Source organism: Eublepharis macularius, chromosome 1 (genome assembly GCF_028583425.1).
Source record: "Eublepharis macularius isolate TG4126 chromosome 1, MPM_Emac_v1.0, whole genome shotgun sequence".
Lineage (NCBI taxonomy): Eukaryota > Metazoa > Chordata > Lepidosauria > Squamata > Eublepharidae > Eublepharis > Eublepharis macularius.
This window is the reverse complement of record NC_072790.1, coordinates 135619773-135634290: the sequence shown is the minus strand read 5'-3', so window position 1 is coordinate 135634290 and position 14518 is coordinate 135619773. Positions and strand designations below refer to the sequence as shown.

The 14518-nt window shown below is 40.9% G+C and overlaps 1 protein-coding gene across 2 annotated transcripts; it reads left to right on the top strand.

Annotated features, from left to right (window-relative positions):
- Positions 1-2213: 2213 nt before the first annotated feature.
- Positions 2214-14297, top strand: SOD2 (superoxide dismutase 2). 2 transcript variants are annotated; one of them, XM_054990322.1, is made up of 5 exons: positions 2214-2326; positions 4746-4948; positions 10239-10355; positions 12168-12347; positions 13492-14297. In XM_054990322.1, the coding sequence occupies exons 2-5, from the start codon at positions 4861-4863 to the stop codon at positions 13632-13634; spliced, it is 528 nt and encodes a 175-aa protein (XP_054846297.1). In that variant the 5' UTR covers positions 2214-2326; positions 4746-4860; the 3' UTR covers positions 13635-14297. The 2 variants fall into 2 exon arrangements, with proteins under 2 accessions (XP_054846297.1, XP_054846287.1); XM_054990312.1 differs by having other exon boundaries at positions 2216-2357.
- Positions 14298-14518: the final 221 nt, after the last annotated feature.

Here is a 14518-nt window from a genome sequence, read left to right as displayed (position 1 = left end):
AGAAGAATTCCAGTCTAGCTTCCTGGGTGACATGCTCATTTGTTTATGATAAAAGCAGAAATTCTTCCTTTACGTGAGCCACCTATCTGCAAGCTAAAAAGAATACAATAGAGACATTTGCTTATTTTGCGATAACTAGAACCAGGTTTCATAACGGTGCTTAAACATTCAAGCCTAATTTTATCTTGCCAAATTAGGAATGTGGAGATTTTGAAGGACCTTGTGCTTCCTATTTTTAATAGAGGGTCAGTTGAGTCTGGTTGTTTCAGTTAAGCCACAGCTTGATTATTATCGAAAGCTAGGTGGAACGTGCATATTACTCCCATTGTGCAGTCACTCAGTTGGCTACTCATGAGTTAGTGGACTCAATTCAAGGTTTTGGCTATCGCAAAGTCCTCCATGGCCTTGACACCTCATATTTGCAGGATGACCTCTTTCCCTATGCTCTGCCATGGTGGCTTCATTTATCTGGAGCATTCTGCAAGATCAACTCATAAACGTGCATTCTGTGTAGTGGCCACTACCTTATGAGATGGCTTACTTGAAGAGGTCAGGTAAGCTCCCACTCTTGGCTTTCTGCAAACTGCAAAACTGAATTATTTAGGAGGGCTTTCTTGCTCAGGCTATAGGACTGTGCTGTAAGAAATGGCTGAGAGATGCTTTGGTAAAGGGACACGTACTATAGACGGTACTGTCCGTTGATGTAGATAGATCCCTACTGGGTAATTTCTGCATTGTTTAATATGTTGTCAGATTAATTATGGTTTATATCAAGTGTTTCACGTCTATTCATGTTTATGCTTGTATTCAAATTTATTGCTTATTGAATGTCCCGCTGTTGATGGTATTGATTTAAACTCTGTAATCCACCTTGAGTCTCAGTGAGAAAGGCAGACTATACATAACATAAATAGCTCTGGGTTTTTTGGAGGGGGTATTATTTTTTCTTTAATGAGCCCTTTCATTTCCAGAATACATTTTTAGCGCAGTATCTATGCTGCTGTATACCAAATGTTTTCTCAGGATGACAGAGATTTGTATTGGAAATCCTAACTGTTCAAGGATTGTGATGTGTGTTCAAATATTTGTACCATTACTACATTTTGGAGATTCTGTGGCAGGAGAGTTCTTATCAATGGGGCAGGGGATCCCTGCAAGGACTGCTGAGCTGCAGTTAACCCAGAAATACTGTGCGGTGATCATCTGAAGGCCAGACTTAAAACCATTTGAAAAGAAAAAAATCTGTGTGAAATTAAAATTGCTTGCCACTGGCATTTGGAACATGAAAATGAATTGTTGAATTTTGAAATGGTCAATACATTTTTTTAAAAAAAAAGCCCAGGTATTCATTTTTATAAACACCTTTCCCCTCTTCTGCTGAATTCTGGGCTATTTATATTAATTAATTTGCATATAATGTTTTGAGTAATTCTAGCAGGGTTGACAAGATAGGCAGGACACAGGCCTGGACACTCATACACCCATCAGTGAAATATCAGTAGGAGGTATTGTTCACGCTCTTGGGTATCTCGGGATGCTGAGTTCTGTTCCCAGTTCCAAATTCTTTGGTTTTGCTGCATTTATGTGTGCATAGCAGTCAACCACGAACGTTCAAAACAAGGAGCAAAACACATCTTTAATTACAATGGAAAATTGACGTGCATTCAGTCGCAGAAGAGTGCACGCCCCCCCCCCCCGGTCTTTCAGCGCTAGTTTACTTCACTCTCTCAGCAAAGCACGTTGAATTAAGTTCAGCACACGTTTATTTTCTTTTTCACGTTAAACTCTTGCTATTCTCGTGGACGATAAGAAGCATTTCAGCAACCTTGTCCTTTATAAATCATGTGGCGGCTCCTTCATTCCTGAGGAAAGATAGGTATACTGGAGCCATGCAGTAAACAAAGGCAATAAGTATATGACCAGAGTCCACAAATGACCAAAAGGCTTTCTGCGGGCAGAAATTTAACATTTCATCGATACGGAGGCGCAGTGTCACATTCGGCCTGTCTCGAGGAAGCAGCGGCTCAGAAGTCCAGAAGCAAAGAGACTGAAGAGCCGCGGTAGCACCGCCGCCCTAACCCGCCTGCTTTCGGCTCCTCAGACCGGCCCTCTCTATTACTGGCTGACAGAAATCACCTTCTCCCCGCCCTACTCGGCGTTGGCTGAGAGAAGGGAGAGGCTAGGCTACGCAGGCGCGTTGCTGGCTACGGAAGGCCTCCCACAGAGAGGCAGGAGCAGCGGCTGCTTGGGGTGAGAGAGGGCTTGAGCTGTCTGCGTCGGACGCCCTTGCTTCGCCCTTGCCTTCCGACTCTGGGCCCCATCGCCGGTATGCTCTGCCGATTGGTCTCCCGGGGCAGGTGAGGACCTTCGGCGTTCCTGGCCAAGGGCAACGTGTGGGCCTGCCGAGGAAGTAGAGTCTGCGTAGTAGAGGGAAAGGCGGGAGATTAGAAACTCGGGACGAGGCTGAGACAGATAAGTGGAGCAATGAGGTGTTTGGAAGGAAGCCAACTGGGCAGAGGCAGAAACTTGGGTCATGGCAGGGTAGGAGTGAATGCGCTCGAAGTTGCAAGTAACTCTGTAGGCCCTTATGGAAAAAAATCAAAAGCATCTTCCTTGGAACCAGGTAAAATATGTTATGACTCATTTATCAAGGGAACGTCTGCCATGATATCCCTTTTCTCCCTAACTTCTGAGTCGCACTTCCAGCAGATCCCAGGGAGGTTATAAAAACTGTGAACAGGTGCCTGGAGGTAGGTCTGGGGTAGGTGAGAGCTAACAAGCTGAAGCTTAATCCTGACAAAAGGGAGGTGCCACTGGTGGGGGGAAGGTGGGATATTTCACGTTCTGGGTGGGGTTACAGTCCACTAAAGCCAAGGAGCAGGTCTGTAGCTTGGGGGTGCTGCTGGACCTGGGCCTCCTGTTGGATAAACAGGTGCAGTGGTGAACTGGTGCCTTTTACCAGCTGTAGCTGGTGAGCCAGCTGCAGTCCTTCCTGGACTGGAAAGATGTTGCCACTGGTGTATTCTCCCGGTAACATTTAGATTAGATTACTGCAACTGACTCTGTGTAGGCTGCTCTTGGAGACTGTACAGAAGCTACAGTTTGTACAGAATGCTGCAGACAGAATGTTGAGTGGGTTGTAGGGCCCATATCACTCCAGTCTTGTTCCATCTACCCTGGCTTCCAATTTGCAGCTGGGCCCAATTCAAGGTGCTGGTATTGATCTTTAAAGCTGTATATGGGTAGGGGCCAGCATACCTGAAGGGTCTCCTACTTCCATATGAACCTGCCTGTTCACTCTGGTAACCTTTGGAGACCCTGATTCGGGTGCCCGTTTCATTGGAAGCTAGACAGGTGGCAACCTGAGGAAGGGCCTTCTCAGTCATAGTTGTCTTGGTCTTTCTGGAAGGAGTCTCGCCTGTCTCCCTCTGCCAGCAGGTGAAAGGGGTATTTTTTTTTATTTTGGCATCATCCCTATAGCTGCTATTGAGTCTTCTCCCTGTTTGTGTTGTGTGTGCTTGTTTATATGTTTTTATTGAATTGTTTAATATATGTAAATATATATTCTTTTTAAATGTTGTTTTAATGTCCTAAATGTTTTAATGTTGAAATGTTTTGATATTTATCATTTGGGGACCCTATTTGGGTGGAAAGGTAGAGTAGAAATGTTTTAAATAAGTAATTTTCCACAATTGGTAGTTATGTTTCCCATGTGTCTGGGTTTAAGGAGAAGAACTTGATCAGAGAAAATTTAAGGAGAAGATGTGCCTGCAGGAGAAGTTGTGTTACACACTTGCTTTGCAAATCTTAGAGTAGCAATTCTAAACACAAAAGTGTTCAAGCTCTTGGATCCTTGTAGGACTCGGAGTTTATTCTGTAGCATCCAGATTTAGGGTCAGCCCTAAACAGTGAACAGTAGGTAGTTGATAGTTTAAAAATGTTTGGTTGGTTGGCTTTGGTTTTTTGCAGATTTTCACCAGAAGTGTAACTGTTTTGAATCCCAGCTGATTCTTTGGTTTATGCTGCCTCTTATTTCTTGTACTGTACTGCCTCCCACAGTTCATTTCCGGCAGCTTAGTGACCAATAAGTAAAGTTTCTATAACCTGTAGCAATTCCAGAACTGTTGTGTTGACATGTGAGCAAACTTAAAGCTGAGAGGGATCTATCTCTGTCTATCATTAGTGTGCCGTCTTGTGCTCGCTTGCATTTGAGCAGTATAGTGTCTTAAGCTCTTCCATTTGATAATAATGTTCCTCTGTGTATGATTACATTGTTTGGAGGGTTGCAGTAAAGAATGAAAAAGTTGGCAGATTAAATGTTCAGTCAACTTAATTTTGATGTAGATGTTGTAACTGTGTTTCTTTAGTGTAATGTAACACACGAAGCTGCCTCATACTGAGTTGTACCATTTGTCTGTCAAGGTCAGTATTGTCTTCTCTGATTGGCAGCAGCCTCTCCAGGGTCACAGACAAAGCTTCATCTCATCACCTACTGTCTGATTCTTTTTAACTGGAGATCCTGAGGATTGAACCTGGGACCATGTGCATAGACAGAGCAGTGGTCCTACCCAAAATATGATGCGTTTGTAAAACATGTTAATATGTTTAAATGTGTATTCTGTGTTGATTCTGCTTTGCATAAAATAATAGTAATGTGTTAAGTAATATGGCAGACCCACAAAGTAGGTAGAATAAGAGCACTGTCATTTAATAATCAAATATTCTTTTTTTTAATTCTGTTTTAGAAATGGCACTAAACTGATTGCACCTCTTGGGTGCCTGGTTTCCAGGCAAAAGCACACACTTCCTGACTTGCCTTATGATTATGGTGCCCTGGTACCCCATATTAGTGCAGAAATCATGCAACTTCACCACAGCAAACATCATGCTACCTATGTGAATAACTTGAATATTACAGAAGAAAAATACAAAGAGGCCTTGGCAAAAGGTATGGATAGCCCTATGTAAGTAAGAGTGTGTGTTGCCTTATTGTTTTTCATTAGAGGTGTTTCTTCATGTCTGTCATTGTGTGTCTGCCTATTTGTCTCTTGTAGTGAGTCTTGAGGCTGTTTGGTGTAGAGATCACCATCTTCTGTATTTGTGAAGTTCCCAGCAATCATACAGTGGAGCTGTGGTTTACACCTTTTGCTCCTGAACAAGATTTCAGAATGTAACTAAATGGTAATGAAAGGGACTTAAGAACTTGTATAGATCTCTACTGGCCGGGGCCGGGGGGGGGGGGGGGAGTTTACATTTTTTTCTCATCAACAAGCAGTTTTGATTGCCACCTTTATTAGTATTTTTTATCACAGTTATATATATATCACAGTTATAATTTGCCAGTCACTTGGTATAATTAGAGTAATAATTGTCCCAATAAGCAGGTGAAGCTCCGAACAGGCACCCCCTCCCACATTCTAGTGTTTGTAAATCTGACTTCTGTTAACCTTTGTGATTACATAATGTGGCAAAGCAACTCTGATATTTGAAAACTAGTTTAAAAACTAAAATAGTGAATTGAACCAAATATAACTCATTTTAATTAAATCACTCCACATTTGTGTGTTGAGATTATAAATTTTGGAAATCTAGAAGATGAAGGAAAAGCTCCCAGCTTGAGGCTTTTAAGTATGTAGTGATGGAAGCTCAGGTTTCTTCCAGTGCACACAGTGCCTTTACCTTACTTTATGCCCACTGCAGCTATTTTTTGTATAGGAAGGATTTGGCCAATATTTATTTCAGTTACTAGATATACTTTCCATTGTACTGTATTTTAAGATAAGCTTGCAGATAACCTTGGAATTACAACATTAAGGCTAGAGTTAACTTAGTGGGACACTGAATCAATGTAAGAACTGCAATTTAAATACTAAAATGCACATTATGAAGAAGTTTCAATCTATAGCTGCAGTCCAGAGTTATGATCTTTTTTGGCATCTGTGTTCATACCTGAATTTTTCTGAGATATTTCTCCTCAGAAGCTTTCCCTGGAAAACTTCCCCCTTTCTTCTGAAACCTCCCTGAATTCAGTAGTAGTGTGGGAGTTTGGCCCTCAGTAGGAAAATACCAGCATTTTATATGAATTGGTAGGGTTTTTTTTAAATTTCCTCAGGAGTTGAGATGGCCTGTTCTATAAAGGCAACTCCTGAGAGCAAAACCTAAAAATTACAAGCATGGCTTTTTATCAGAACGCCAATGGAATAAACTGCCTGTGGAGATTATAGGATCTTTTCCTTTGGGAGCATTCAGAATACATTCAAAATATTCAGTTTTGGATTGGCAATCAAGACATGGATAATCTCGTGTATAACTGTTTGAATTTATTCCAGTTTGGTTAAGAGTGTCAGGACTCTAATCTGGAGAGCCAGGTTTGATTCCCCAGTCCTCCACTTGAAGCCAGCTGTGTGACCTTGGGTCAGTCACAGCTCTTTCAGAGCTCTCTTAGCCCCGCCCACCTCACTTTGTAAACCACTCTGAGTGGGCGTTAAGTTATCCTGAAGGGTGGTATATAAATCAAATGTTGTTGTTATTACTATTATTTTATCTACACTTCCAGTGTATTTCAGCAGAGCTTATTTGGGGCTTGACAAATCTTCAAGTCGACTGTATGTGAAATAGTTTTGAATTTAGCTTCTAGAGTATCCCTTTAGAAGGTAGATTGTCTTTTTGTCTTTTTTACTGTTGTGCTTGCATACAGCTTCCTTAGGGCTGTATGCTGTATTCTTTAATTGTTCCAGACAAGCTATGCAAAGAAAAAAAAGAGTAAGGGAGGAAAAGTACTATTGCACCTTTGAGAGCTTAATGGTTAAACAAACGCAGCCGTGCTCTCTTGGCTGATGGCCCCAAGATAAGCAAACAACCACCTTCAACATTGCTTCTGGGGAATTTCCCTTGACTGCCTTCTAAATGCTGCCAGTAAATAATACATAGCCTGATATAAGGATTCTACTCAAATTACATGAAACGGAAAATCAGCAGTCAATAACCATACAAATTTTAGAAAGTGATAGTAAAAGACTCAGTGTGTGTTTTGATCTATAGTATGTTCAGCTTTTCATCAGAGAAAATACAACTGCAAGGTGCTGCATGTGGGCTTTTGATAACCTAATAAGACCATTTTCAGCATCTCTCAAAAAACAAGCAAGTCTAAACTGTTCCAGTTATATTCACTTCAGAAAAGGAAGGTACTAAAAAAAATCTTTGGGGTGCATGTGGCTGGAACAGTTAGACCAGCTATCCCAGTTCCAAAAAGCCTGGTCATAGCCCATTGAGCTCTTTTGTAGCAGCTGCTACCAGTGTAACAGAGCCAGCATCCTATCTCCTTCAGTAAACTCTTCTCCTTTTCCTGTTATGATCTCCATGTTCAGCTTTGCTTATTTAGCATTCGAGGTGAGGTCTGGGAAAGCAAACACCACCAGTGTTCCATTTTCCTGGTTTAGAATGCTACTAGGTCTAAGCTTAGTCGGTGGCCCTTTTGCCCCCAGCCCAGCTGTCTGGCACAAGCTGAAAAAACCAGTTCTTGGAACTTGCTCAATAATTAAAGGGAATCATTTCAGAGATCGTGCTTGGATGATAAAGGTTGTGTAAGAGAATGCTCCTTATGGGCTTTTCTCATGTTTCCCACAAGCAATCCTTTTAATAATTCAGCAGGGCTGCAGCATTTCCCCTCTTACAAGGATTGTGAAGAGTTTGGACTAGGGGAGTTATATCTGCAGTTCTTTGGAGCTGGTTTGACTGGGTGTTGGCTCAGCAGAACTGGAGCTTGAGAAATCCAAACAAGGCTCGAAATGCAACAGCTGCACTTTTGCAGCAGCTCTCCCTAACATGCAGTGCCATTCAGTTTTGAGAATCATCTCCCTCCCTCCCTCCTTGGCTGGGAAAGCAAAGGAAAGGTGGGGAGGGGGACCCAAGCTGTACTGTCAGGGCAAAGAGTTCTGCATGTGGGTTCTGCTGGGATTCTCCAGTTCTGTTGGGCTTTATTTGTTCTTTTGGGCAGGCTTTGGGTCAGTGGTTGCTCTTTCTGGTTTGGGTAAGCCTTCTTTATCCTGGAGAATGCATACAATTCCCACCCCCAATGGCTACATTGGAGAGTGGCTGGGAGGAACCTTGTTCAGGGGCCCATAGAATCCGGACACCTTGGTCTAATTGACTTGAAACTTGGGGATTTGTAGTGGACATGAAGGGTTAGGTTTTCTGCAATTTTGATGGAATTTTCATGAGAAATGCCCCCCCCCTAGCCCCCAGATAGGATCCCCCATAGGGAATAGTGGAACCTAATGCATTTGGATTCCTGAATAAAACATGAATTTGAATACCAGATCATACATTTTGGACCCTAATATCCAGAACACTGAGTGTCTATGGTATTCTGGATGCCCAGATCCAAATAATACCAATTTTTTAAAAAGTGAACTCCCATATTTCCAACTCTGGGCTAGGAAAATTTGGGAGGTGAAGCCTGTGGAGGGCAGAGTATGGAGAGGGAAAGGAGCTCACAGGGATGTGAGGGGCCCTGGCTCAGCGGTCCTTGGCACGCAGAAAGCCCTAGGTTCAATCCTTGTCATCTCCAGTGAAAAGGATCACGCAAGAGTTGGTGTGAAAGACTTTTCCTGAGACCTTGATGATGAACTAATGGTCTGATTCTGTATAAGGACAGGGGTGTACAAAAAAATTAGTAAGCTCAGTTTGGCAATCTCTGATTACCAAACTGATTTGGTAAAGTTCCGCCATTCTTTCCTATGGGATATTAAATTGGGGGTGCTATCTGGTGCCCTGGTGTGGTAATTTTCAACCAAACTTCACCAAATTTGCAGAGTATCTACTCCTGACTGCCCTCTAAAGTTCTCCAAATTTCATAAAGATTGGACTCCATGGGCCTCCAAAGAAGGTGCCCAACCATTCCATTATTCCCTAAGGGAATAATGTCTAGGAGCTATCCAGGAAGCTGGTGGTGGCATTTTGCAAAGAAAATCCACCAAATTTGCAGATGACCTACTACTGACTGTCCTCAGTCTAAAGACCCCCCCCCCCCACGTTTCAGGAAGATTGGACCCTGGAGTCCGATTCTGTGGACCCCTGAATAAGGTGCCCCATCCACGCCGTTTGTTCCTATTACGGGGGGGGAATCAAAACTGACTCCCACTGCAGAAAAACATGGAGCAAGACTACCGTGGCCAAAGGCACACTCCCAAATGCAAGATCCACACCAGACAGTCCAACAGAACCAAACTGAAGCCCCCATACTGCCCAACATGTGAAAAGGGAGGTTTGGAGTGGGTAGAAAGGGTGTGAAAGACTGTGAGGGGTAGTTGCCATAGTCTACAACTTTCAAACTAGGGAATTCAGAAGTCCTCCAGATGCAGAAGCAGAACAGAAGTCCTCCAAGTGACGCAGCAGACTACATCTCAACAGACAACAGGCAGGAATCAACTCTAAAGCAGGGCAGTCCAGAGAGAGCTAACAGCCAGCAGCAGTCATGCAGTGTCTCAATCTCCAGGCAAACCACATACCACACAAAATAGATGCTGCTTTCAGGCAAGCTTGCCTATTTAACTATTTGCAGGGCAGTTTCTCCTTCTAGAGAATCCTATTGGTCAGAGAAGGAGAGCTCCTGCAAGGATTGGCCACTCGCTCTGCCCTTGCTTTCTCATTCCCCCTTCCTCCTGCCTCTGCCTCACTCTCCCTCTTCTCACCCCTCCTATCTGGGAAAAAAGGGCCGGGAACAGTATTTTTTTGCTGTTCCTTAGCAAAGGAACAGTCCAGCTGTGGTTACTGAAGTTTTCTGAATTAATTCAGTAAACTTCAGTTTGGGTATTCTGAATCTTATTCAGTTTCCCTTTTCAGTTTAATAATCCTAAACTCAACCGAATCCGATGGCGTTCCATATTTTTAAGGGATTACCAAACTGAACTGCACATCCCTGATAAGGCAGCTTCATGTGATGTGAGGCTGTATTGCCAAACTCCAAAGCTGCCATTTTCTCCAGGGGAGCTGATTTCTGTAGTCTGAAGATCAGCTGTAATTCTGGAGAACTCCAGAATTTTTTTTGAGGCACAAGTGTATGTCTCAAAGAATTCAGATAGTTCTACTTCATCGACAAGTGCTTGATCTCTCATACGCAGCAACTGATTTATTGTCAGTAGTACTGTTATCTAAGTGGTCTGCTCTGTGGCAGATAAAAATAAAAAAGATTTATGATGGTGGTGCAGCTATGTACTAATATATCTTTGTGTTTCCAGGTGATGTTACGGCTCAGGTGTCTCTTCAGCCAGCTCTGAAGTTCAATGGTGGAGGTCACATCAATCATTCTGTTTTCTGGACAAACCTTTCTCCAAATGGTGGAGGGGAGCCTAAAGGTTTGTAAACAGGCGCTGTGTTTTATTGTAACTTGTAATACTGGTTTAAAAAAGATTACATTTTGTGTCTAAAAGTTTTACTTTTGTTTTACGCAACTGAAATCACTCCTGAGGTGCTTCCACTGAAGTAGTTTAGCCTGGTCCAATCAGTGTTCACAAAGAATCAGGATGCCATTACTGTCAATCCATTGCTTTCCCATGTCCAGTGTCAGGGGCTGGCATCTGTGTAAAATTACTATCAGGACACTGGTTAGAATGTTTTATGTTACATGTTAAATATCAGTTAAAAATAATGAAAGCAAAATTGTTGGCTTTCTATAGAGGCTAATACTTATATTGGGGAAGACTCCCCCCCCCAAAAAAAAACTGCATAAGAAGAAAAATTTAATAGTAACCCTGACCCAGCACACACAAATTTCTGCAAGTGGATTACTTATATAGTGCAAAAGCTGGTTGTACAGAAGGAATAACTAATAATGCATGCAGGACCATCTGATAACCCCCAATACAGAGAGAGTTACGGAAAAAGTGTATATTGTATATTGTTTTTGTATGATGCTGCTAGCTGCAAACCAAGATACAAGATATAAGTAAGTTTCAATAAGTAGCACAAGGCTTATAGCAATTCATACATCAAGAATATTCAAATGAAAGAATAGTAACTGTAATGGGTTTGCTAGCGAGGAGTCCCGTTTCTGATAACCCCTTCCTCCTGGCAGTTACCAAAAGAGAAGAATCATGGCGAACGGCCACTGTGCATGAAAACTGATATGTAACTGACCATGCATCTTGGTTTGTTACTCATTAAGTTGGGTCTATACTCTGTGGTTTAAGGAGGTGTGATTTGTTGAAGCTAGCCCTTGCACTTTAGAATTTAGAATTGACTAAGCACTTTTGCACTATATTGTTTTTGTATGATGCTGCTAGCTGCTTCATACACTGCACCTTCAGTGTATTGACTGTTGCCAGCTACATAACCATTTAGAGTTTGTTTTCAATTAACTTTGATTCCTGTATAAAGACTGATTGATATTTTGTTACATTGTATCTTTAATTAGTATAGTAAGTAAGTCACGGTTCACTCTTATTTCGGACCATCTGGTAAGGCTACTGAGGGTAACTTTAGAGGTATATCGTGACAGCTTGTGCATAAGCTAATGAACTTCACACTATTAATCTTGGAAACACCAGTACATGTGCAATCTTCTTCTGAGCCTTTGGTTCTTCAAATTGGGACAACTATGTAGTTGTGATGTTGCATCATGATATTATATGGTACTTTTAACATTAGTGATAATGATTAAGAAAAAGTCAAATTACAGTTTCTGGGCAAAGCTGATAGATATCTGTAGTTATTGTTTGGTGTAGAATGAACTGAAAAGTTTCAGGATAGAGAGTACACTTGAACTGCTGAAGATCCCTTAACCATAGCTTAGTAGAGATCCTCAGTGATTGTCTTTTGCTTGGCCCTTCTTTTTTCCCCTCATGCTTCCATTACATTGTCACAGCATTACCAGCTAGGGCTCATTCTTTTAAAAAAGTTTGAAGCTAGTTACTTAATCTTGGTTAAGCCTTAATATTGATATTAATGTGATGCTTAAGAATGGCTAAGGCAACAAGTAAAAGATAGGGATAATTATAAATGTTTTGGGTAGAGGGAACAAGTGATTCTGCAGCCTGTTACTTTCTGCTGACCATGGTTAAGTGTTTACCAGGTTTACTATGTGCATGGGAATTCTTTAGGATGCTAATTGGAAAATTACTGTGCTGCTTTTGTGTGTGTTTCTTTTTTCATTATGGTCTCTTTTGAAGGGGAGTTAATGGAAGCCATTAAACGTGATTTTGGCTCCTTTGCAAACTTTAAGGAGAAATTGACAAATGTATCAGTTGGTGTCCAAGGCTCAGGATGGGGATGGCTTGGTTTTAACAAAGAACAAGGTCGACTACAGCTTGCTGCCTGTTCCAATCAAGACCCTCTCCAAGGAACCACTGGTAGGTTTTCTCTGCTGACATTGGAAGGTACTAGATTTGCTGTGCAATAGGTGGAGACTTCTTGCAGAAGCAATTTGCTAACCAGTTATTTCTGTTACTTTTAGGAGGTGCTAGGCATTGATTTTAATTCATTGGTCACTTTTGTTTTAAATATCTTTAGACTAAAATAAAAATTGTATAGAATTTGCAATAGATAATCAGGAAGAAGTGGAAGGCACTCATTTAAACTTGTTTTTAATGACTGGATATTTAACATTGATTTCTTTTGATGGTTTATTTTAATTTTTTTCTTTATAAATTCTACACGAATTCTGAAGAAAGTGACATCTTCTCAAGACGGACACAATGTATAAAGGAGTGGTTTTATTGTGTAGCTGACTTGTTTATCTTATTTTAGATGAATTTAGAGGCTTAAATTCCTGGAGGTTAAGTCCCTCAGTGGATATGGCCATTAGCCATTATAACTAAATAAAACCCCATATGCAAAGGAAAGTTGGCGGCAGCAAGAGTGAACTGTTGCCTGCATGTCCTTCTGCACTTTCTAAAGATTCTGGCTGGTCACTGTGGTAACCAGAGTGCTGGACTAGTTGAACTTCTTGGCTGATCAAGTAGGACTGTTAGACACAATTCTGCAGGGATCCCCCCCCCCGCCACACACCATATTGCCAATCATAGGAAGGAACTATGCAAGACCCGAAAGCTTTACCTCTGTTTTTGTTAAAAGTTTATTCACCTCTCTGACTTGTGGTTGTTTGGCAAACACTTCTCATCCACTTTTAGATACGTGTGTCAGCTATAAAAGACAAACCTAAAGACATATGATATCCTTAGGAAGGTGATTGTGCATCCATTGCCCTTTTCTGTCCAACCACATTATCCTGATATAAAAACAATCATCCCCATGTACAATACAATATTCTAAAAAAGTGTCCTGAAGACCCTGGTCTCCATTTTTCTTTGAAAAATAAACTCTGCTGTGTTTAAATTGCTTAAAAATCAATACTGTATATGTCTCTGAACTGTATGAAGCTCATGTGGGTCTTAGTACTAACTAAAAATGGAAAAATGAATGCTCTTTCAATGCTGTTTCAAGCATTAAAGTATTGTTAGCTAAATAAGATGTATGCATTTTCTTCTTTTCTAGGTCTTGTTCCCTTGCTAGGGATTGATGTGTGGGAGCATGCCTATTATCTTCAATATAAAAATGTTAGACCAGACTATCTCAAAGCTATCTGGAACGTGATCAACTGGGAGAATGTGTCTTCAAGATATACAGCTTGCAAATAGAGCCAGAACTGTGATGTTATTCAGACAATTTCTTTTGAGTAATTTCTAATAGTTGACTTGCTAATTGCTCCATTGCTGAAATTATTCTCTCACATCAAACACAAGCTGAATGTTCGTCTTAGTTGGTGAGACTGTAGTTCTTGACATGCTAATTTTCTGTTTAAAGATAGATTCTTTATGCAGTGCTCTAAAAGAATGCAGTTCTTAAAAATAAGTGAGGAATTATGGCTGAAGTTGTCCTTGAGTATCAGTTTATGATTAGGCACTACCATCTTTTCTTTGCAGCACAAAGAAGAAAACTAAGTGTACTAAGTTCAGAAGAAAATTACAAGAAACAACAGCAGCACCTATAGCAGTTTATAAACTAGGTTTCATGAAAAGCTGACCTGTATGTCTTGAACAGCACAGCTAGCAGTATTTAAACAAAAGGGAAATACATTGTAGTCTTACCAGTGACAGACTTTTGGCAAACAATAGCTCATCACAACATCAGGTTTTGCACTATATGGTACAGATGCTTAAATATAGGTAGTTACCCTTCATGAAATTCTTTCCAAAGAGAAAAAAATATCCTTTAAGATGAAAAGAACCATTGCACAGAATTTATAGGTTATTTGGTTTGGAATAAAGAGTATTTAATAAATGTATTTTTGTTCTTTTGTTGTTGAAATGAGATCAGTCCATTCATTGCAGCTTCTTTATGATACTATTATTAATTATGATTAAAAAATAAAACTTTCTGATATTGGTGTCATTGGCAGATATTTCTGCCAATTTCTGCTAAGCTTGCTGTGGCTACCTGTACTGATATGATGTTTTTTGACTGTATAGGATGAAGCATGCAGTTAGTACAATGGACTTTCAAGTGTACTAGGTACAGGTGA

Bases quoted from the DNA above. Each gene is read 5' to 3' on its own strand.
- SOD2 (XM_054990312.1), top strand. From the start codon at position 2,329: ATGCTCTGCCGATTGGTCTCCCGGGGCAG. The intron at 10,356-12,167 runs GTTTGTAAACAG...TCTCTTTTGAAG, and splicing joins TGGTGGAGGGGAGCCTAAAG to GGGAGTTAATGGAAGCCATT. The intron at 12,348-13,491 runs GTAGGTTTTCTC...CTTCTTTTCTAG, and splicing joins CCCTCTCCAAGGAACCACTG to GTCTTGTTCCCTTGCTAGGG.